A 21,822-nucleotide genomic window follows, 5' to 3' on the forward strand; every position below is an offset into this window, starting at 1 on the left:
ATACGACTTACTTTGACAACTACTAACGGATATAGTGCACTGAGCTGAGGTCCAAACCCGCCCCCTCGATTATCTGCATTCTCCTTCCGTTTTCAATCATCACCAGCAACGTGTCACACATCGTGGCAGTAATGAGTTGCAGTGAAACCGAACCCCGCCGCAGTGAGAAGCTGCCTCTGAGTCATCAACACAATCAATAAGTCCTCATCAAGACTACCTATTACGCTCTAAAATGAAGTAGTTTGCATCAAACCCAAAGGAGAGAAGGTTCAGGATTCCTTTGTGACGTCGATCCAAAGATGTTAGATAACCGACTGAAGATAACGTCACAGTGAGGCCGCTGCAGACGGCTGCGATCTGATGCCATTATTGTGGCAGAAGACAGCAGGGGTTGGCTGAACAGGCATGCGGTGGGGGTGGGGGTGTGGGGGGGGGGGGGGGGGGGGGGGGGTCGTGGCATGAAAACAAATTAGGGAGCAAATATCACACCTGTCCCCCCTCTGCGCCTGTGGGCCACATCTGCCTCGGAGCGTTGAGAGTTGAGTCACGCTCACCAGCCGCTAAATCCACATCTGTGTCCTGCCTCGTCAGTCGAGTCCTCCCGACTCCCCTTCACCTCCAGCCTTCCTCGCTCAAACGCACACCTTTGCATCCCTAATTCCAAAAGCGTCAGACGCTGCACTTGATCTCGAGAGTTCAAAAGTTGCGTATTCAGATCACACTTCCAACAAGTGGGCATTCGCGACGCCGACCTGCGCCCGCCAGGCTTTCGCCGGAGAAGTTCGACGAAGGGGGAAAGGGAGAAGAAACGTATGAAAGGAAAGAAAGAGGGAGATGTTAAGAGTTGAGCCTTTGACACAGACAGGGAGTAGAAACGGTTGCCATGGAAACCCCGCCCTGCCTGCCATGAGTCAATGAGTAAGTGAGGGGAGCAGAGTAAACGGAGAGATGAGAGAAAGTGAGCTGTTGATCACGAGTGTTTGTCTGATCTCTGTTGGAAGTCAAATATATAAAGACACGCGATACGCAAGCAAACAAACAGCATATGTTCTTATTTCCTGCAGAAAAACAGCATCTCGCTGTGCAAGTTCCCCTTCAGCCATGCTCGTCGTCGGCCAGCAGCTCTGCAGTGAGGGCTCTTTTTGTCTGGCCTCCTTCAACAGACTCACTCTTCTAACGTTTATTGGCTCTATAACCAAGATGCTAAATAACAAATTGCAGGGCACTGGAGAGTTGTTATTCCTTTTATTATCCCGATTATCGCCATCATCCATCCAACACCAGACTATTACACAGAAACACAGACGAGTGAAAAGCCAAAGAAAGAGTCACAGGTAACTGGAAAGTTGATCTTGCAGGTTGCATACTTCGATATCTTTTCTATCCAGACACACTGGAATCAGAGTCTCTTGCTTATTTGTTCACACCATCAACACTGCATGGACAGAGTTGCCACAACCATCAACACAAACTTAACTACTCTGTGGTTGTCAAAGTCTGTCCCAGTCTGAACCACCACTTCCTGCTATTCAAGCATGTGTTGAGTGTGCGTGCATGTTGCCACTAGTGATGCACCGATTGTTCGGTAACCGAAATTGTTCGGCCGAAAATGGCAAAAAAAACACTTTCGGTATTCGGTGGAATAAGTGGGAAAAAAAAAAACGAACAATTAATAACAGCGTTGTAATATAAGGAAATAGACTGGCCGCTCCCGTAACGGTTGCGCACTACAAACATAAATCGTTGGCCAACCAAAAATTAACCACATAAGAATTTTACCTAACATTCACCAGGAGGTGGAACCAAAACAACATAATGCTGGGATATTAAAAAATGTTCAGTTTTTTATGTTCAATAAATATTTTCTACCTTGTAATTTTGTAAAAGATTTTTTTCTTTTAAAAGCATGCCTAAATCAAATTTATTTGATTTATGCAATGGTGAAAAAATTGGCAAAATAAATGAAAAACTGCGAAGAACCATTGTTCGGTATTGTTCGGTATTCGGCCAAGTGTTTATTATTATTATTTTCGGTTTCGTCCACAAATTTTCATTTCGGTGCATCACTAGTTGCCACTAGAGTTGCTTTGGTCAATGAAAATTAGGACTAAACATCGTCGTCAACGAACCTTTAGCACCTGAGGAAAACGAGATGAGACGCAAGAAAATGCTGGTGATGTGACAATAACGATAATTAGATATATAATGCAATATCGTAGACGAATAACAACGAGACTAAAATGTAGATTACAAAATAAAACTATGCTAAAATGCAAACATTTTCTAAAATGCAAACATTTTCTAACAAAGATCATTAATGTCCATGTTTTCAGTAGTTTCCTCTGGTTTAGTTCTGCTGCTGGGTGACGTCACGTCCTCAATCCCAGTCACGGCCCGCGGGGGATCAGAACCAGAAGATGCAGCTGCAGAGTTAGAGGCTGATGCCGTTAACGCAGAGATCTAGGTTCACGTCAATTAAAAACAAAGTTACGTAGAGAAACGCAGGGATCTGCTCTGGGGCTGGAGAAGAAGAAGAACCATCTTTGGATCCACTTTCCTACATAGACGTGGAAAAGAAAACCGAATGTGTCATTGAAAAAGAAAAAGATGGGGAGAAATGCGGAAAAATAAATATGTTGTAAACTCAAATTAGAGTCTTCTGTATCTGGAATGAATGTATTCTTGAGTCTATAATATAATAATAAGATAACCTTGTTTGAATTGTAAAATGGGTTTGGATATATACAATCTTTGACTAAAACGAGACTAAAATGGTCCTGGACCATTCTGACTAAAATAAGATTAAAATGCTCAGACTTTTAGTCGACTGAAACTTGACACGACTAAAAGGAGAATGAACATGACTAAAACTAATAAAAACTAAAATGATAGCTTGACCCAAAGACTACACTAAAACTAAAATTGAAACAGGCTGACAAAACAAACACTAGTTGCAACTACAAAAGCACGAAAACAAGTGCACATGTAAATGTAACACTTACAACGGCTGTGGTGCAGCATTAATGTACAAGCCTGTACGTGTAAGCCAGATGTTGGCACACCTGCATCAGTTGCATCTGTTTACACATGTTCATGGTGATGGGATGCTGAAGGGACCCATCGCTCATTTATTGTTTTCTAAGTGGGAGCACAGCCGAAGTGTCAAGTTAATTGGCTTAATTGGGTTAATCATCTTATGGATGAAGCAAAAGACATGAACCCCTGCTTGTATTTTAAAGCATGGACAAGAAACTTAAGCCGTTCAATGCAAATGTTCTCTATTTTGAAACATCAAACTCTTTGGATTAATTCAAGAAACTTTGGTACCAATTATCCTCAGCAAGTCTGCAAGCACAGTCAGATTTAAAAGGTTGTTCCAAGTGTAAGCTCCCTCACAACTACTCATAGCTGCTCAAGTACAGTAGATTTTTATGACTTCAGAAGCTGGGACACGTTCCCCCTTTACTTTATTTATTTATTTAAAAAAAGAAAAAGATCTATTAAGTGGACTGGGGATGCAATATATTAAAATGAAACATAGCGACACTACCAAATGATTTTTCTTTATTTTTTGTTTTCCTGTTATGTGAGAATTGAAAAGAGATGTGTTAAATTATATCCAACTCTTTGCTGAGATTGTATAAAAATGTTCCTTTTAAAAGGCAAAAACAGGAATACTGTAGCTCACAACATAACCACGACTCAGTTCAGCTGCCTGAGCTCAGAGCTCGTCTGAGTTCACGGTTTCTGCATCCAAGCACATTGATTCGGAAATGCAACCAATGATTCTGGTGCAAGTGAAGTTATGAGATGTTGCGTCACATGGAGACATTCAAAAGTCTTATACTAAGAAGAGGCCGTGAAATAAACTAGGACTGCGTCAGCGAGCAGTCTGTGCCCAATCGCCTGCTTGTAATCATCTCCTCTGTAAACATGTAGAGCTGCGTGTGGATGATCAAGCAGGAGGTTCACACAGATCCTTGTGTCCAAATAAGGGACGCACTGATTGCTCAGCAGGTGACGACCGATTTTCAACCTGAGCAGGTTTGACTGGTGATCAGAAGGTCAGGCTTTCCAAACATACTAATTATACATTACATTCCATCATAACACACATCAATAAATACATTAAAAAAGTGTGTTTTCCATTGAGATATGGCAAGTGCTCCGTTTTCTGATTAATAATAAAAATGGTTTCCTGTTCCTGTGTCTGCTTTTTGAAACCTGAGATGATTTCTCTCGGTCTAATCCGTACAAGCGGTATTTGTAAACTGAGTTGAGTTGTCTTCAAACCTTGAAAGGTTTTGACAGACAACAAAAAAACTGTGTTGAATTGTGCTGAAAATTGTGCTGATTGCACAGATAGAAAGAAAAGTTTCATCAGGAATCACCAGTACCAGCAATGGGAAAAAAAAGTCTTTAGTGCTGTATTAGCCCTCGCCTCACATACTATAAATAACCTTGGTGAATCAAAAACATGAATTATTGACCTAATCCTCTTTATTTATTCAGGTCATATGAGTTAAAACATTGAATTTAAATCGATTAGAGGAGAAGCTACTCCAAAATGATTTTTCTACCCTCAAAATCAGGTTGTCTGTTAAGAACACCTAAGACATTAGAGGTGTCTAATGTAGCTTCGTCACAGAAACCTTGTTATTTTAAAGTCCTGGGCTGCAAACAGTTCATGAAAATTGTTCCAAGCTGAATTTGTAGTGTTTTTTGTTGCAGATTTCCAGTGCTTGACGTGTGTCTCCGTGTGTTCCTGCTTCCTGGATTGGCAGTGGATGTCGTCACCCCCCCCCACCCAAAAAAAAAAAAAAAAAATCACTGGGTTTGTATGTGTATATTTATGTATGTGTATGCATATGTATGCGTATATATATGTATATATATTAAATATAGTAATAATGCACACCTTTGGTTTCTACCTTCATGGTATCAATCATTAATATGTGTGCAGACAAGGTTAAAAAAAATAAAATAAAAAAATAAAAATAATAATTTGTAGTGTTGACATCAAACAACATCAGTGTCACGGACGAGCAAGTCCGGCTTTCAGGGGAATGTTCATTTATCTTTGTAATGCACTACACGAGCTGCAGTTGGGCAGTACAGCTCACACTAGCTCACTAAGGAAGGACGACATATGAACAGTGGGTGCGTCCGAAATTGCATACTTCCACCCTAATGAGTATGCAAAATGAGTATGCGAGATTTTTTAGTGCGTCCGAAACATTAGAACGTACTCAATAGTATGCGCTATCCATACTCATTCCGGAGAAATTTATTAGTGTGGATTGATGGACACTAGCTAAGCAGAAACTTCCCACAATGCAATGCAACGATGTTTGGTTGCTAAGTGATACGTATATGTCATAAGTATAAAATTAAGTATAATAATATTATTATATAATATTAATATTATAATATTCGTATATAATAATATTATCTTGTTTCGGACAGGATAAACGGGAAAAAGCGGAGCGGTGCTGCTACTGCTGCTGTGACATGTCACTTCCTCCCAATGGCAGGAAGTGACGTGTGCGCTCGTAATAGTGCGTCCGAATTAATACATCATACTGATATTTACTCAAAAGTGTGCCGAACTTAAGTATACTCTTTAGTATATACTGTTTAGTATGGCATTTCGGACGCACCGAGTGACACGGTGACGAGTAGTGATGCACCGATTGTTCGGTAACCGAAATTGTTCGGCCGAAAATGGCAAAAAAATACTTTCGGTGGAATAAGTGGGGGAAAAAAACGAACAATTAATAACAGCGTTGTAATATAAATAGACTGGCCGCTCCCGTAACTGTTGCGCACCACATAAATAGTTGGGCAACCAAAAACTAACCACATAAGAATTTTACCTAACATTCACCAGCAGGTGGAACCAAAACAACATAAATCAATCTATTACAGGTGCGTTTAGATGAGGAAATCAAACAGCGAAGAGCGTGGAGTGAAGTGGTGCGGTGCAAACATGTCAGCAGTGTGGAAGTATTTTAGAGTGGCAAAGAATAATACAAGAATGGCTGTTTGCAATGAATGTTCTGCTCAAATATCTAGAGGGGGCACATCTGCAAAGTCTTTCAGCACTACAAGTTTGATTTATCATTTGAAATGATAAAAAACCCTGAGCGCTTTAATGCATTTTTATTGTTTTAAGGCCTATGTTACAATGTTCAGTCAGTTAAGCCTAACGTAAGCGCAAAGATGGCCAAAAAATGTATTTTGCTAATTTATTTATTTTAAGTTATTGTTCTTTGCTGGTATAATGTCTGCTGGAATATTTAAGAAATGCTGGGAAATTAAAAAATGTTCAGTTTTTTATGTTCAACAAATGTTTTCTACCTTGTAATTTTGTAAAAGATTTTTTTCTTTTAAAAGCATGCTTAAATCAAATTTATTTGATTTATGCAATGGTGAAAAAATTGGCAAAATAAATGAAAAACTGCGAAGAACCATGTTCGGTATTGTTCGGTATTCGGCCAAGTGTTTATTATTATTTTCGGTTTCGGTTTCAGCCACAAATTTTCATTTCGGTGCATCACTAGTGACGAGGGCCAAGCATCTTACTTCCGCATTGAGTCTCATGCAGGACTAAGTTTTGTTGCAGTTCCTCAACCGGCCACTAGAGGCTGTCTCCAAAAGCTAGGCAATCTTCACGTTCACATGTCCAACTTTAGAGCAGAAATAAACACATTGACAGCCTCGTTCCAAAAACTATTTTGGTCTCAAATATTTTTATTTTCCCATCCATAACAACTCTGAGGGGGGTGTTTAAATAAAACATTAAATCTATTTCTAAGCCAACACCTAGCCATTGTCACTTCCTCATCTGTAATCGCCGTGCGACTGTGCTTAGTGGAGCAACCGCCCGTTTATACAAAGCCAGCCTTGGGTAAACGCAACTGTCATTTCTGATTCTGCCTTCGATTCAACATGGTAAACAGTACGTCCCGTTGTTAATGTCTGACGACAGCTCTGCAGATATTGTGGCGGGGTTCAGATGAAGGAGCTGGGAGCAAAGCCGTCTTTGATTGACACATGGTGGCCGTGTTTCCGTCGGCTTCCGAGGTAACACGGCTGCACCCCGCAGGGAGAAAAACGGACTTCAAAACTGGTCTTCACAAACCAATGGGTCATGTGACCTAATGCTTTGTCCACTGTTTTATTCAGTCTGTGGCGTGAACATGCTGTATCACCTGTATCACAAAATGGCAGATGTCCTGCTGCTTTGCAGCGGCCCGTATGACATCGGTGACTAGGCCTGTGTTGAAAAAAATCGATTCTCCGATTTTAAATCGATTCTCATATTAATTCCTAAAAATCGATTCATATGTCTAAAGATCGATTTAAAAAAAATATATATTTTTTTTTTTTCATCACTACATTACAACTTTTGGTACTTTTTTGTTTATGCCCAAAAAAGGAATATTTTGTTGGACACGAGAATAACTGGTGCCATGTTTTTGCCTTTAAATATGTTTAAAGGTATGAAAACATTAAAGTTTTCAGTTATAATTGCATACATTGTCTATATTTCTTTGCTTTATATACTGTCTTGGGGTTACATTTGCATAAATGTTAAAAACCAAAATCTCATAAATGGGGAAAAAATAAAAGCGATTTCTTTCGTCCTCTTTTTCCTCCCTGGATCTGTTTGATAATTCTGACCCACACGATGTTTCTGAAAGCAGTTCTATCAGCATTCTGTGAGCTGATTGGTCCTTACAGCATCATTAGCTGCCAAAACTGGCTGTTGAATCTCAATATAATACTAGTATTAATATGTTGCATAACTAGACAGTCATATAATTCATGCAACAGCTGAAAAAACTGTTTTATTAACAGTAACTCAAATCAATATCGGATTGATTCGGATCGAATCGGATCGTGATAATCGATTCTGAATCTTAAGAATCGGAATCGAATCGATTCTTGATATTTGAATCGACCCCCAGCCCTATCGGTGACACCACCGAAGGCTTGTGGTACCTCAGCTGTGACACACGGTTGTCCTCTCTTAGCGGCATTTTAGTGAAAAACGTGGAGAATGATTGTTGGCAAGTTTGCACTTTGTGCTCCATTCTATGCATGAAAGGTGCTCTATAAATAAAGTTTGATTTGATTTGATTTGATTTGAATTGAAGTCGAGTATTTAAAAAAAAAAAATCCCAACTCTTGGCTGAGAACCGAAACCATCGTTAGTTGTAGCCCTGGTTTACAAGATTCAGAATTCAAGATAGTCTATTTGTCAATACAGTACAACCAATGACAAGTACAGTATATAATGTACTGAAATAGTGGTTACCTAGGTCTGATCTGGTACATGTGCAGAGTTAGGGCCAAATGAAATAAAACATTTAATATCAAAATCAAACAATCAAGAACACTAATCTCAGACGCAACAAGTTTCAAAATTCGAACGTAAGTGAGTAATATCAGGTGAGGAAATTCATTTCATAGATCAATGGCACAAGAAGAAAAACAGGCTGTATCTTGTGAGCCGTGCATAAAGCCGAATATAACGTACATAGAATATAGAATATAATGGAGGATTAACAACCGACAAGACCTGGGAGTCACTCAAAGATTTGCTTTCCTTTCTTCTCAGTTCTTTTATCTTAGTCAGACACAGCAGCACTTTATTTTCAGCTGAAGGTTTTCCGGAAAACAAGCTGTTTTTTTTCCCCCAGCTGTTCATCTTGTGTACATACTGTATAATCTGTAGGATGAAGAGAAAAATGCTTGAATTCCTTTTAAGTTTGTTAATGGAAAAAACAAACAGTGACAAAATACAACTACTTCTGTCCAGTAAACTGAAGTCATTTGTTTTTTAATTCCTAGAAACAGATAAAGACATGATGCTGCTTTTCTTCTAGATTTATTTGTTCATGGTGAAAATTATAGATATCAAAGATGCACCAACCGATACATAGCTGCTGATAACCAATGTTGATTGGTTAACTAGAGTTCATAATTGTTTTCAAGCTGACTAAAGGCAGTAAAAACATCTACATTATCCAACCATTCATATGAGATGAAAATAACAATACTTGATCTGAATAGATACATCAATCAATTGATAAATCGAGCAGGGTGATTTCAACAAGAAAAAAACTAAAAAACATAATAACAATTATTATTATTATAATTACTTTAGTTGTTCCTAATTAAACCAACGACTTAGGTCACATGGTTCCTCAACACTGATCTTGGATCGGATCTGTTGTATCTCTATAGACTTAATGTTAAACTGTGGAAAAATAAAGTCATAAAGGGCATCAATCTGAATCAACATATCAACTTTATAAAAAAAAAAAAAACACTGGCCGGAAAACTGCAAGTAATAAAAATACGAGTCCAGGACTCATCCGGATACTCTGATGTGAAAAACTGAATTGACCTTTAAAGTGCATTGATTAGAAAAATTGTGGTTAAATAATGCAAATGGGAAAAGCAGGACTGCTTTATAGCTGGTTTATTTTTAAATAATTAACATATTAATTTCATTTAATCTTTAAATGGTTTAATGTATTTCTCAGAAAGACTTTTAGCATATTTTCTGTTTCAACTCCATAAATGTAGAGGAGACTCTAATGTGCTATAGTCAATACCGGTCCTACACCCCCACACATCCACCCACAGGTTGGACACATGCAGAGGACGCAAAGATGTTATAAAAATGGACTTCATCAGATTCCCTTGTGTACACCCCCCCACCCCCGATCTAATTTATTCAACAGTTTCAAGCGTCAAGCTTCTTTAAAGCATGCTGTTGTTGGAGGTCATGAAACTGAAGGAGCCCATCATCGCTCGGTCAAAGCCAGGTAAAAAGGTGAACAGATTTTCTATTATTCAAAGACCGTCTAAAACACCTCATTTCCACTTCACTAAGTGCTTTTTTGTGTCCACTAAGAAAAAAGGCAGAATGGAGAGTGAAAATGATAAGAACAAAAGAGTGTGTTTGCATGAAGGAAGGAACGAAGGAAGGAATTTAAAAAAAGGCCAAGCCAGAAAGAGAGGATCATGCATAATGACTTCATGAAACACTCGGTGGCTTTTGGGAAATGAGTCATACTCCTGATAGCCTTCACATTCTTATTTCCTTGAGTTGGAGGCTCTGCACATATTTATATTTGATTTTGTACATGAGGGAAAACAAGAGAAGCATTTTTCTAATCTCTCTGCTGACCTTCTATCTACTCTCAATGTCTTATTACCCGAAAATTAACTCATATTTCTTATAAAGGTTTAATGGAGTCTTCAAATTCAATCACAAAGTCAGGAATCAGATTATTAAAAAAAAAAAATGTACGTCTTTAATTGCCACATTTTTTTAGTTCAATTTAACTTTAATTATTCATCCCTCCTCGACCAACGTAGCCCGCTCCAGTATCATGACGGGGCTACATACACTTATTTTATTCCTATCTTTCTTCCCTCAGCAACCCTATGTGGATTACCAGACGATAGACCTGATTTCACACGGGCTCAGGCTATTAACGCTCTGACCTTGGATTCCAACCAGGCAATTTGTCTTAGCTGTGCCAGCCTTAGCTTATCCCTCGCCGACTTTGTTCAAGCTTCACGATTGGTATGAGTGGCAGTAACTCTTCTAATGTCGGCCCGTCAGCCTCCATCTCAGTGAAAAATGTCTTTCTTTACCACTCAAAGGTTATGTTTATATTGCTGTGATGAACCACTTCACATCCATCACTTATAATTTTCTCCCCCCTTGTCTCTCACTTTCCCTTATATTTATCGCTTATCATGCATCACAGCAGTACTCAATGTGGCTCTTTCTTTATCAGTTTCACAGAGGTGATCCATCTCTGTCCGTTCGTCTGATGTTATCTTTATGAATGAAGCCAAATGAGGCTCTTATGAAGCAATCATTCAATTTAACCTGGGCTTAAAAGGTCCACTGAGTAAACTGGGAAACACAACCACAATCTTGGCTATATAATATCCATAACTATGGTTTTATTGGTGTATAGTGGTGTGAAGATAAGTTAGTGTGTTTTTATAAACCTAACCAAGAAAGGAGAAGCCAAAACTTGCTCTAAAGTGGACCATTTGGACTTTTAACATTTGTCACTGCTGTTCTCTCAGGTGCAAATTGAAATTGAGACACTAGATCTCATTATATGCACCATACTGCACCTACCGAAGTCTGAAATTATCTGAATAATGACATCTGATAGGATGAATTGTAGTGAGATGTAGTAATGCTGCACAACTCCTCCAAAGCATCGTTTCTACTTGTTTTCTTGCAGTTTCCTAAGAGAGCCTCAGAATCTCTGATGTAGCTGCAACACTCACAACCTGGTGAGCTGGTTAAGGCGGAACACGATGTTCTTACCGACGGTGTTCACGCCACTGAAATTATTGTATAAAAAGTCAAAATCACAGACTGATATCGCTGCTCAGTCCGTGTGAATTTCCAAAGGGGGAATAGTCGCAGCTTAACAAGGACAAGAGCTGTTTTGCACCTATTTGACACAACGCTGTGTGAAAAGGGTTTTGGCAGAAGGAGATGTGCGTGTGCAAAGCCGTAGCATCTTCGACTCAACGGAAGTGAAGCTCTTGGCTGAAACTTCATATAAAATGTAACCTCCCTGACATCTATTTGCAGAATTTGTTGGCAGTGTACTGTTGTGTGAGTTATGGTTCCACGCAGCAACTACACAGCTAGCCTACATATCCCCATTAGTGGCGTTTATACTTGTCCGCTGATGTTGTTGCTCTGTAATTACGGCATCAAACGCTAGGTGGCGGTGCAGGTTCTTTTCCTCACTCCTGTCCTGTAGCTGGCAGTGCTGAGCTTTCTTTTGTTAAGCTTATTTTTTGTAGTGCAGACACAGCAACAACGCAAATAAAGCACATCGTACGCGAGTTATTGCCAAAAAGTTCTGACAGCCAGCAGTTTTTATTGAAATTGGAGTAAAAATTGACTCATGTATGAGTATGAGTCTGTATGACTTGACAACAGAGTAATAATAGCAGCCACTGCATAGAAGGAAATATCAACCGGACCAACACATTTGCTACGGCCCAAGTTGACTCAACGCAGAGATGTCCCACCCCTACAGTGGACGTACATCATCGGCTAAATCTAGAAGCATAACCCACGCTTTCTGTTATAGTTTTCATGGCCTGGTTCACGATAATCATGCTTCCTCCCCTTTACTCCCCATTAATCCTTTTTCTTCCAGTCATTCTCCCATCTGCTCTCTCACCCTCTACAGTTCACCTCTTCCTCTATCTTCAACGCCTCACCTGCACCGTCTCGCTCTGGGAACGGTTAGCAGGGAAAATTATGCTTCGGCTGCAAATAAATAGCTCTTTTTTGTTTCTCTTGTTGTGTTCTGGTAGAGAGGGACACAGAAAGGTGGCTGCAGTGAAATCTGCCAACTCTTGGCCATGAAAAATGCACCTCCATTAGGGATTCAAGGTAGAGTTAGCCATCAGACAGCTGGGCCGAATGGCACAGCTAGGCTAACACACACTATACAGAGATTAGAGCTACACAAACCACAGACGTCCTTTAACAGCCAAACGTATTGACTGATGACGATATGCATTACATACTGCAAATAAATGATAAAATCAATTCTCAAAAATATAGATTAAACATCAGCTTAAGTTTAATAGATTTGAATTTCGGATTTTAAAAAACCCATCACAGTTAATAAGCTTGATAAGGACCACACACAATCAGCATCAAACACATGGATAAGCACTCAGCTTGAAATGCTATACTGCACAAAAAACACCAAGAATCAATAGCTTAAACCGCTCCAAATCTTATCTTTGATGGTCTAAATAACAATCTGTTAAAAATGTGTCCTCTTGTGAGCCACTTAAAGCTGCTAATTAGAGTCAGAGAACCACAGTCACCACTGGATTTTAAAGGGTCGGACTTCCGGACAGTACTGATTTCTGCTAAACCAACTGGAGGGGGATCAGTTTCCACACGATCGAACAAAGAGGGAATGGAAAGAAAGAAAAAAAATACCACCATACATTTTCTCATAAAATTTAACATTTTTGAAAATTTAACAAAACGGTTTCTGAGGATCATGGCAGGATCGAGCCTTATTTTTCACTTGAGCTGTTTTATGGTTGGTTAAAAGTGTGTACTGACCATAAAGGGCGGGAAAGGAATTTCTGCATGACATCAGGTGTGCTCATTTGAAACAAATGGCACTTTTCCACTAGTAACCTTTCGGCTCGCCTTGACCTGGTTTTGACGCTTTTCCACTAGGGGTCTAACCGTGCAGAGTAGATCCTTTTTCTGTAACTTTTCTGACGAGGTTCTAAGCGGCTGAGTCTGGCCGTATCTGATGTCATCACACTACATGGCACCGATTGGTCAGGGGGTTGGCCAATCAGATATCTGGATGTAGTCATCGTTTGAAGAGTCTGACGGTGGCTTCCTGTTCATTTTACTCGGCCAGCAACGGCAGCACATAGTCCAATTCTGGGTTGCAGATGTTCATAAACCTGTTGGTTGAGGAGAGAATGCAAAGGGATCTAGATGGGGATCTACCAGTAGCTTTCTCAGTCCATAGCTGCTCGCGGCTACCAACGGACTTTTCAGCAGCGCCAAGACAAAAGCCTTGCCGCTTGAAGCCTTCTCTCACTCTAACTTGATATTGAACACACGCCACGGACCAAGCAGCACATACTGTATACCATCTCCTTCATGTTCTCCATCTTTAGTGTTGATTGATTCTTCTTTGTTTGCGTCACACAATCAAGTACGTCACAACAGCTTCTCTCCAACCCTGCCTACTTCTCATCCGGGTACTGGATTGTAGTGGGAAAGAAACCAGGCCAAGTTGAGATGAGTTGAGTAGAGCTGAGTAAATACTAGTGGAAAAGCGCCAGAAATGTCAACAAAATACAGGGTGTTAACTCCTCCCCTTTGAAATTCAGTACTCTCACTCACTGCATCTCAGCATGTTCTCATCCCGTTCACAGCTTAAATAAATGGGAGACCTCAGCTGTGAGGCACACATGGAATTGAGTGATGATAAGTTGTCAAATAAATTCTTTCCCCATCGTTTCGAAAGAAGTGTCTCTTTTTTTTCACTGGCATGGAAGTTACATTTTATTTAGCCCACTGCTGTTGCACACTCACGCAAAACCTCAATCGCTCTCACTCAGTCACGAGTAGGGATGGGCGGTATGGACTACAAAATGTATCACGATAATTTCTGGCATTTATCTCGATAACGATAAAAATGAGGATAAAGAAATACCAATTCAACTCCATCTTTTCAACTATAAATCTATCTCGCTCTCAGATCCGCCATGTTTGTTACACAAAAACATCATCAACGGGAATTTTTCTTTCTTTCTTTCTTTTTCTCTTTCTTTCTTTCTTTCTTTCTTTCTTTCTTTCTTTCTTTCTTTCTTTCTTTCTTTCTTTCTTTCTTTCTTTCTTTCTTTCTTTCTTTCTTTCTTTCTTTCTTTCTTTCTTTCTTTCTAGCTCATTTCCTTCCTTCCTTCCTTCCTTCCTTCCTTCCTTCCTTCCTTCCTTCCTTCCTTCCTCCCTTCCTTCCTTCCTTCCTTCCTTCCTTCCTTCCTTCCTTCCTTCCTTCCTCCCTCCTGCTCTCTCCTTCCTTCTTCCCTTCCTCTTTTCTCCCTTCCTTCCTCCTTTCCTTGTTTTCTCCCCTTTCCTTCCTTCCTTCCTTCCTTCCTTCCTTCCTTCCTTCCTTCCTTCCTTCCTTCCTTCCTTCCTTCCTTCCTTCCTTCCTTCCTTCCTTCCTTCCTTCCTTCCTTCCTTCCTTCCTTCCTTCCTTCCTTCCTTCCTTCCTTCCTTCCTTCCTTCCTTCCTTCCTTCCTTCCTTCCTTCCTTCCTTCACGTACGTTGTGCGTGGATTTAACACAGAACCATAAATCAGCTTTACACAAAAACGTCATCAACGGGAATTTATCATTTTTACCACGAGATGACAAATTGTTATCATGAGGAATTTTTGTGACGGTATATCGTGAACGGTAAAATATCGCCCATTCCTAGTCACGAGCATAAGGACCTAACTTACTCGATGTTGCGTGTGAACCATACTTGTTTGGTCTTGCGCACTGCCTGGCTGAATTGATCGGATCGAGTAACATTTTTTATGGTTTGGGGGTCAGGCTGCCCCACCATGTTTCCAGCTGTCAACATGTATGAAACCAACCTTGGTTGAGGAGATATAAACCTGTGTCCATCTCTTCCACGTCCCCAGAGCGGCTGGCAGCTGCCAAGCACGATTGACTTCACCACTTGTGAATAGGTTTGGGACAAAAAGCCAATAAATACAATTCGGGGGAAAAAAAAAAAGTCGATATGGCGATAATAGTCGTCTTTCCAGGTCCGAGATGAGAATCTATATGCCGAGGCTTAATAAAACTTATATGAGAGAAGTTAGGCTTGTGCCAGCAGAATTTTTAACGGACCTATTTTTTGTTTACTTTGGAAGAAACTCCACACAGAACTTTGGAGGGTTAATGTCTTTGACCTTCTGCTGTCGTTTCATAGCACACCATTAACGTCTAAGCTCATGGTGCTTGGCACATTTCGTCAGAGCCTGGTGATAGTGAAACCCTCCTTCGTTGTTTGCCAGCTGCCGGGCCAGTTGGCAGCTAAGTGTGTTACCTCCACCACCTGAAGGTCGTCATGCATTACTACGAGCTGCAACAAGACATTTGCATAGCAAGACACCGGTTGAGTAAAGTACCTGGTTTCCCATGATTTTATGAATATTTAAAATATTTGAAAATTGGGGTCCATGCATGCTTTCAACAAGACTTAACAACACTCAGCAGATTGCAGGGCTGATTTGGATATTTAAGCATCTTATTTCAAATTAGGGCTGTTCGATTAATCGATTTTAAATCGTAATCGCGATTATGTAATTAGAACGATGTTAAAATGTGAAAATCGCAAAATCGATTTTTCACTTTTTTTTTTTTTTTTTTTAACCTTGTCTGTACACATATTAATGATTGATACCATATTAATGATTGATGGAAATACCTCTCAATACCTGCAACAAGTGCCCCATCGGAGAGGCTCTTTAGTGTAGGAGGGGGCGTTGTAACATGCCACCGGGCATCCCTCAAGCCAGATGCGGTAGACCGGCTCGTGTTCCTTGCAAAAAACTTGCAAATGTGAATAGCAAATGTAATGACTGACATTACACACCTCTACCTCCTTCATGGGTTGCATTATTATTTAGCATGCAAAGACCCAGTTCAGTATAATTAGAAAATGTCTTGTTTTATTTAATTGGAAATATAACTTACTGTATGTTTGCAAGTGCTGATTTGCTGATTTTTTTTTTTCAGAGATAAAACTATATTTTATTATATTTTTTAAAACTTTCTTTCAACTTATTTTACAGAGTTTTGCACTTTATTCATTCATTTTTGGTTTAATAAGAGCAAAGTTTGCACTTAAAGCCCAATGGGGCAAATGTTCAATAAAAAAACAGCATATTTGAAATCATTTCTTTGCCTTTTGTCAATTCACAAAATAATCGTAATCGTAATCGAAAATCGGATTTTCAGAGAAAAAAAATCGAGATTTTATTTTTGGGCAAAATCGAACAGCCCTATTTCAAATACAAACATCTAATTGAGTGGAGTAACTTCTTCTTTCAAGAGTGCTGCATGTTAGATGGTACTCTTAGAATAGACAGATTATATGTCAAGTCAATGATGTGGAATATCGCAGAAGTCGACATTTGGCAGGAGTTTAAAGATGCTTTGGGACAGAATCATGGGAAATGTAGCATTCTTGATAGCTTTACCATCTTTGCTTTGATTTGAACCATTGTTTCTCCAACCTGCCTCTCTGAAGTACATATAATACAATAATCGAGGTACAGCAAACAAGCAGCATCACAATGAAACTGACACTCCTCCTGCCCCAGGGCCCCTGGGCCCTCTTTACAACTGCACACGTGGCTTCATTAATAATCTAGCCATGGCAAAAGCAAAACACGAGTCACTCAAAGAGGTGAACGAAGATGGGGCAAAGGGATGAAAAGTGCGGACGAGGCAACTCACAAGGGATGGTACGCAGGTACAAGTTGTCCCGGATGATCTGCTGGAGTTCGTGATCCACTGAGCCTTTCTGGAAGCGCAGGTTGAGGTAGTGGCGGAGGTCCTTGTCAATCACGCCCCCTGGAGAAACACAAATGTCATTTATCTGTGACCAGAACCAACCGCTGAATCCGAACTAAACCTGTCAGGCTGATGGTTAATTGCCACTCCTGCAGAAGGAGTCTGAACAGGCCTTGATCAGAAATGGGGACAGTCGGATGTGCCTGTGAAGTATCGCTCCATTCTTATGCAGTTTTAGACTTCAAGAGCAAGTAGATGAAGTTCAAAACACTGCAGCTACTAATTACCCAGAATCCCCCTGAAACCCCCTGTAAACAATTTGGTTTCCCTAAAACCCTCCAAAGAAACAGCCGGTCTAATGAACGTGTGTTGCTCGCGCTCAGATTCGGTATCTGTCAAGTGCAGCCGTGGATTGGTGAAAGTGTTAATTGGAGCCCCGGCCGTGCACATGTTGAGAGACGTCTGCACATAAATCCCCAACGTACCCCCCACAGCTTCCCCCCCTTCCCTAGGGAAATGTTTTTACCTCCCTCTCTTTTCCTGCTACAGAGTCGCCGCCGTTTCTCCATTTTTTTAACCCCCCCCTCTCCATTCCCCGTAATCCCGGTTCTGCAAATTGGTTTACAACCAGTGAATCAACCTGGTTCTGCAGGACAAACAGTTAAAGAAGAGATGAGGGGATGAGAGAAATGGAGGTCGGGTGGCAAGGGTAAATCTGACATGAGAGAGGACAGGGGCGAGCTAAAACGGGCATAAACTCCCCAACAAATAATCCATCTCTCTGCTGTGCCACACATATAATCACATTTAAAAATGGAAGGTAGGAGGAAGGGAGGGGGTGCCAGACTGATGGCACCTAAGGGATTCCTCATGACTTGTCATCTTTGAAACTCATCTGCATCGAAGGAAGAGAGACAGAGTTGGCGCAAAGGAAGAGAAGGTGTCCCTCTAACCTTCGACATCAAAGCAGAAACTTGGCTCAGTCCCACCGCGTCTCCTCCCCCCCTTTAAGTGGCAGGTCAGTGTACACATGTGGAGACATCCAGACACGCGTCCATCCACAACCACTTTCACACAGGATGTGGGTGATGTTCTAAGAGACGTCAACATTATTTCAAGAATAACCTAGTTTGGAAGTTTTCCCTCAAACTGGTGAGATTAATTATTCAATGTATTCTGGTTCTGCTCTTGTGCATTCTGGAAAAAAAGCAGACACACACACACACACACACAGTCTGCATTACTCCTGAACTAATTCACAGAGTGTTCTATGATAATCGTGCAAACCGGAATTAGAAGCACCGGCTGCATCCGAGTCTCTGTTAAAGTACAACCAGCTATTTAGATTTGCATGACAAAAAGAAACCAATAAATTTGCATACTGAAAAGGTGAACACTCAAAATCTCTCTCTCTCTCTGTCACACATACAGACACACACAAATTAAGAGACTGAATGGCACCTCTTGCGCAGGCAGCGGTTGTGCAACCAGCCCAGAGTGCGAGGATCCTCTGTCCACTGGTTTTGTGATGCAAATAATCTCCACTGGAGGAAAATCTCTCATCGGATCTTTCCCGCTGAAAGTCCCCCTCCCCGCAGATAGAGTCCCTCAGGTCCTCAACTCCGTCCCCGCTCGCACAAATCTAGCAACTGGCAGCCAGCCTGTGTACGAAATCACCTCCCGCTGCACTCCACGGCGAGGGGATGAGCTGAGCAGAGGAATCAGTGGCTGTGAAACACTGAGGCGGAGAGAGAGAGAGAGGGAGCAGGGAAGAAGTGTGATGCTGCGAGTGAGAGCCGAGGCACAGCTCCGGCAGTGGGGACCTATCGCACGTATAGACCTCTTTCTCTAACGTCCGTGCGTATTTTCAGGCTCGGTGACGCCCCATATCTGCAACGCAGGGTACTGCACCCTACCAGACGCATCCTTCCTACTGACCTGGAGCTTACAGCATCCACACAGACACGACCTGCTTCTCAAATTGATAATCAGATGATGGAGCTCAACATTAGGTTTCAGCCTAAAACTGTCGCTTTCATCGGGTTTTCTCCCAGAGAACAACCTTTCTGCTAATTGAGAAGCTGTTTGTTTACTGTTTGCTCAGAAGATGTCCTCCTTATCCCCCTCACGCCCCCCCCTCCAGTCTGCTCAGGCAGGCTTGCCATTTATTTCCCTGCCTTCGTTTCCCTTGGCAATGACAAGCATCCTTTTATAGTTATATTCTTTTACACACATTTGAAATAACTCACGAACAAACAAACAAACAGACAACGTGTGATTTTAATTGCAGTTACATCTAAATTAAATGTAATTATCTTTGGAGCATTGGACAATGGACTTAAGACGGCATGTGTATACTTATTAGCATAATACATATTTTCCTGTTTAATTATCTGGCCTTCGATGTGTTAGAAAAAAATCACCATGACCCAAACCACAGGATGACTAACTGCAACAATTATCAAACAAAGGCTGTTTTTTTTTATTGAAGTAGTTGTATCAGGAACAGAAAATAGGAAATTCAAAATAAACATTTATTCGACTGCTGTGTTGACTGCGAGAGCATGATAAGCTGCTTCATATTTTGGATTTAACTGACATATTGACGTGCACCACCAGCTTCTCTCTTCCTCACTGTCAAAAATCTGACAATTTCACACTTCACCCGTCGCTTTATTTTTCGGAATAAATCGGAGCCTTACCTGAACACACATCAGCTAAAAGCCCAGCGGAGAGAGACTCCGCTTCCAGTCACACATTGTAACAAAAAAATTGGTCATGGTGGAACGTTATTACACGTGCACGATCCTTAGGACCATGTCACTTTCCATTAGTGTTCGGAATGAAAAAGAAAAGAAAAAAGTAGACACAATTACCTTCAGAGCATCAAAGAGCATTGGAGATCAGAAGCGGGAAGCTTCCCGGACTGGACTCCATATGCGCCGAGTTCAGCGTCTCGCCAGTAATCAAGATTATGCTCTCCGTCCAGATCACTGACATTTCCTTCATTTTTCCTCAAGCGTACGCTACAGATCCTCCCCAAAGCCACACAGCTGATAAATACACAAACGTCAGATTAGCTGCCTGATACGAGAAGTCGAGTACATTTGTACTCTCCGCACATATGTCACGTCCTTCTGTTTATACTGGTGTTTTATGTGATGCACTATTTAAGCTTCTCCATCTGTTCTGAGATTTACAGATGCAGTCGCGTGTAAATAAAAGACACTCAACTTTTAAACTCTTTATCCTCATCTCTGGTTAGTGTTCCCAAATGAAAAATTAATCGCTTAACATCATCTTCCTAGTCATGTGCGCTGGCACTTTGCCATATTAGTCCTGTTTTAACATCAATACATTCATGTATTGTGTGGGTGGCTGTTGTACGACCCAGACTCTGAAGAAGTTCAGACCCTACTGTATGTAAAAAAATGTAAAAGAAAGAACAGAATGCAACGACATGCAAACAGAAGACAGAAAGTATGTCAAAGGAGTATATTGAGAAAATGTACCACATTCAGAAAAAAACCTGAGCGGTAACTGAGGAGACCCGTTGCTGGAGTTCTGGTATGGAAATTCTGACCTGTTTTTGTCTGATACAGGTTTGGAGCAGGTCAACATTCCCGCATCTTCTTTGTTGTATTTTTTACTTCCTGACGCCTCAGTGCTGAAAGATGCAAGTAGTTTGTTGAAAAGCACGTATGATTCCCTATGACATGGAAATACCTTTAAGCATTAACGTTTCCTTTCCAGATGTGCAACGTGCGCTACCCTACAGACACTAATGCATCCTCATACCATGAAAGATGCAGATCCTTTAACTGGGCGCTGATGAAAACCCTGATTCTCTTTATTCTGCATGTGTCCATGGTTTCCAGAAAGAACATCAAATATGGATAAATCAGACCACAGGGCAGTTTTCCACTGAGCTTGAATCCATTTTCAATAAGCTTCAGTCTAGAAAAGCCCACAGTATTTCTCGATCATGCTCCCACCATGTTCTTTGTATGAGAAAGCTTTAACATACATGCAGATATGTTTTTTGATGCAGAAGTCTTCTTAAGCTAATGCAGTGCCAGTTCCAGAGTTGTTTTCTTTAATACAGCACCACCCGAGGATCAATACTGATTTCCCACTCTTGTTCCATGAGCACAGAGATTTATTCAGATTCTTGGAGTCTTTTGATGATTGCATACTGTTTAAATGTATATTTTATGCAGCATTCCAATTTTTTTTTAAATTGGGGTCACAATAAGCATCAGGTAAAACAAAGCACAGGGGGATGTTTTTCTTAAGAGGGGCCTTACATGGAGCCACATAGATATAAAAATAATCTGTTTGCAGATGGGTCAGATGAGTGAGTGTTTGCAGATGAAACGGTGCACATGTCCAGTACAAGTCAAAGGTCCACTGCTCATGACTGTCAGGTGAATAAAGGCAAGGGGTGAGTGTTTTTTTTATCTTCTCAGGGTGTTTTTCCTTCAACAACTCCAGGACAGAAAGAGATGAAATTATGACACCTCCATGTTACCTAAAACTGTTAATGAGGACAGATGGAAACCAGAGAGTAGAGACGGGACAATGGACATGGATGACAATAAGTGACGGTAGCCAAGGAAAACCAACTTGCTGCTTGAACCATTCAGCTGAAATCATTATAACTAAATTCTTTCTTGCACCCCA

The 21,822-nt window shown here is 40.7% G+C and overlaps 1 protein-coding gene across 6 annotated transcripts in view; it reads right to left on the minus strand.

The window, feature by feature from the left end:
* Positions 1–21,822, minus strand: part of magi2a (membrane associated guanylate kinase, WW and PDZ domain containing 2a) — a 369,187-nt gene that overhangs the window by 236,758 nt on the left and 110,607 nt on the right. For 5 of the 6 annotated variants that reach the window (XM_061715304.1, XM_061715305.1, XM_061715303.1 and 2 more), the window contains exon 2: positions 17,083–17,199. In XM_061715304.1, coding sequence (XP_061571288.1) covers positions 17,083–17,199 — 117 coding nt within the window. Of the gene's footprint in view, positions 1–17,082; positions 17,200–18,600; positions 18,915–21,822 lie in introns of those variants that run through there. The other variant, XM_061715307.1, reaches the window with a different exon arrangement.

Source organism: Cololabis saira, chromosome 23, assembly GCF_033807715.1.
Source record: "Cololabis saira isolate AMF1-May2022 chromosome 23, fColSai1.1, whole genome shotgun sequence".
In the NCBI taxonomy this organism is placed as follows: domain Eukaryota; kingdom Metazoa; phylum Chordata; class Actinopteri; order Beloniformes; family Belonidae; genus Cololabis; species Cololabis saira.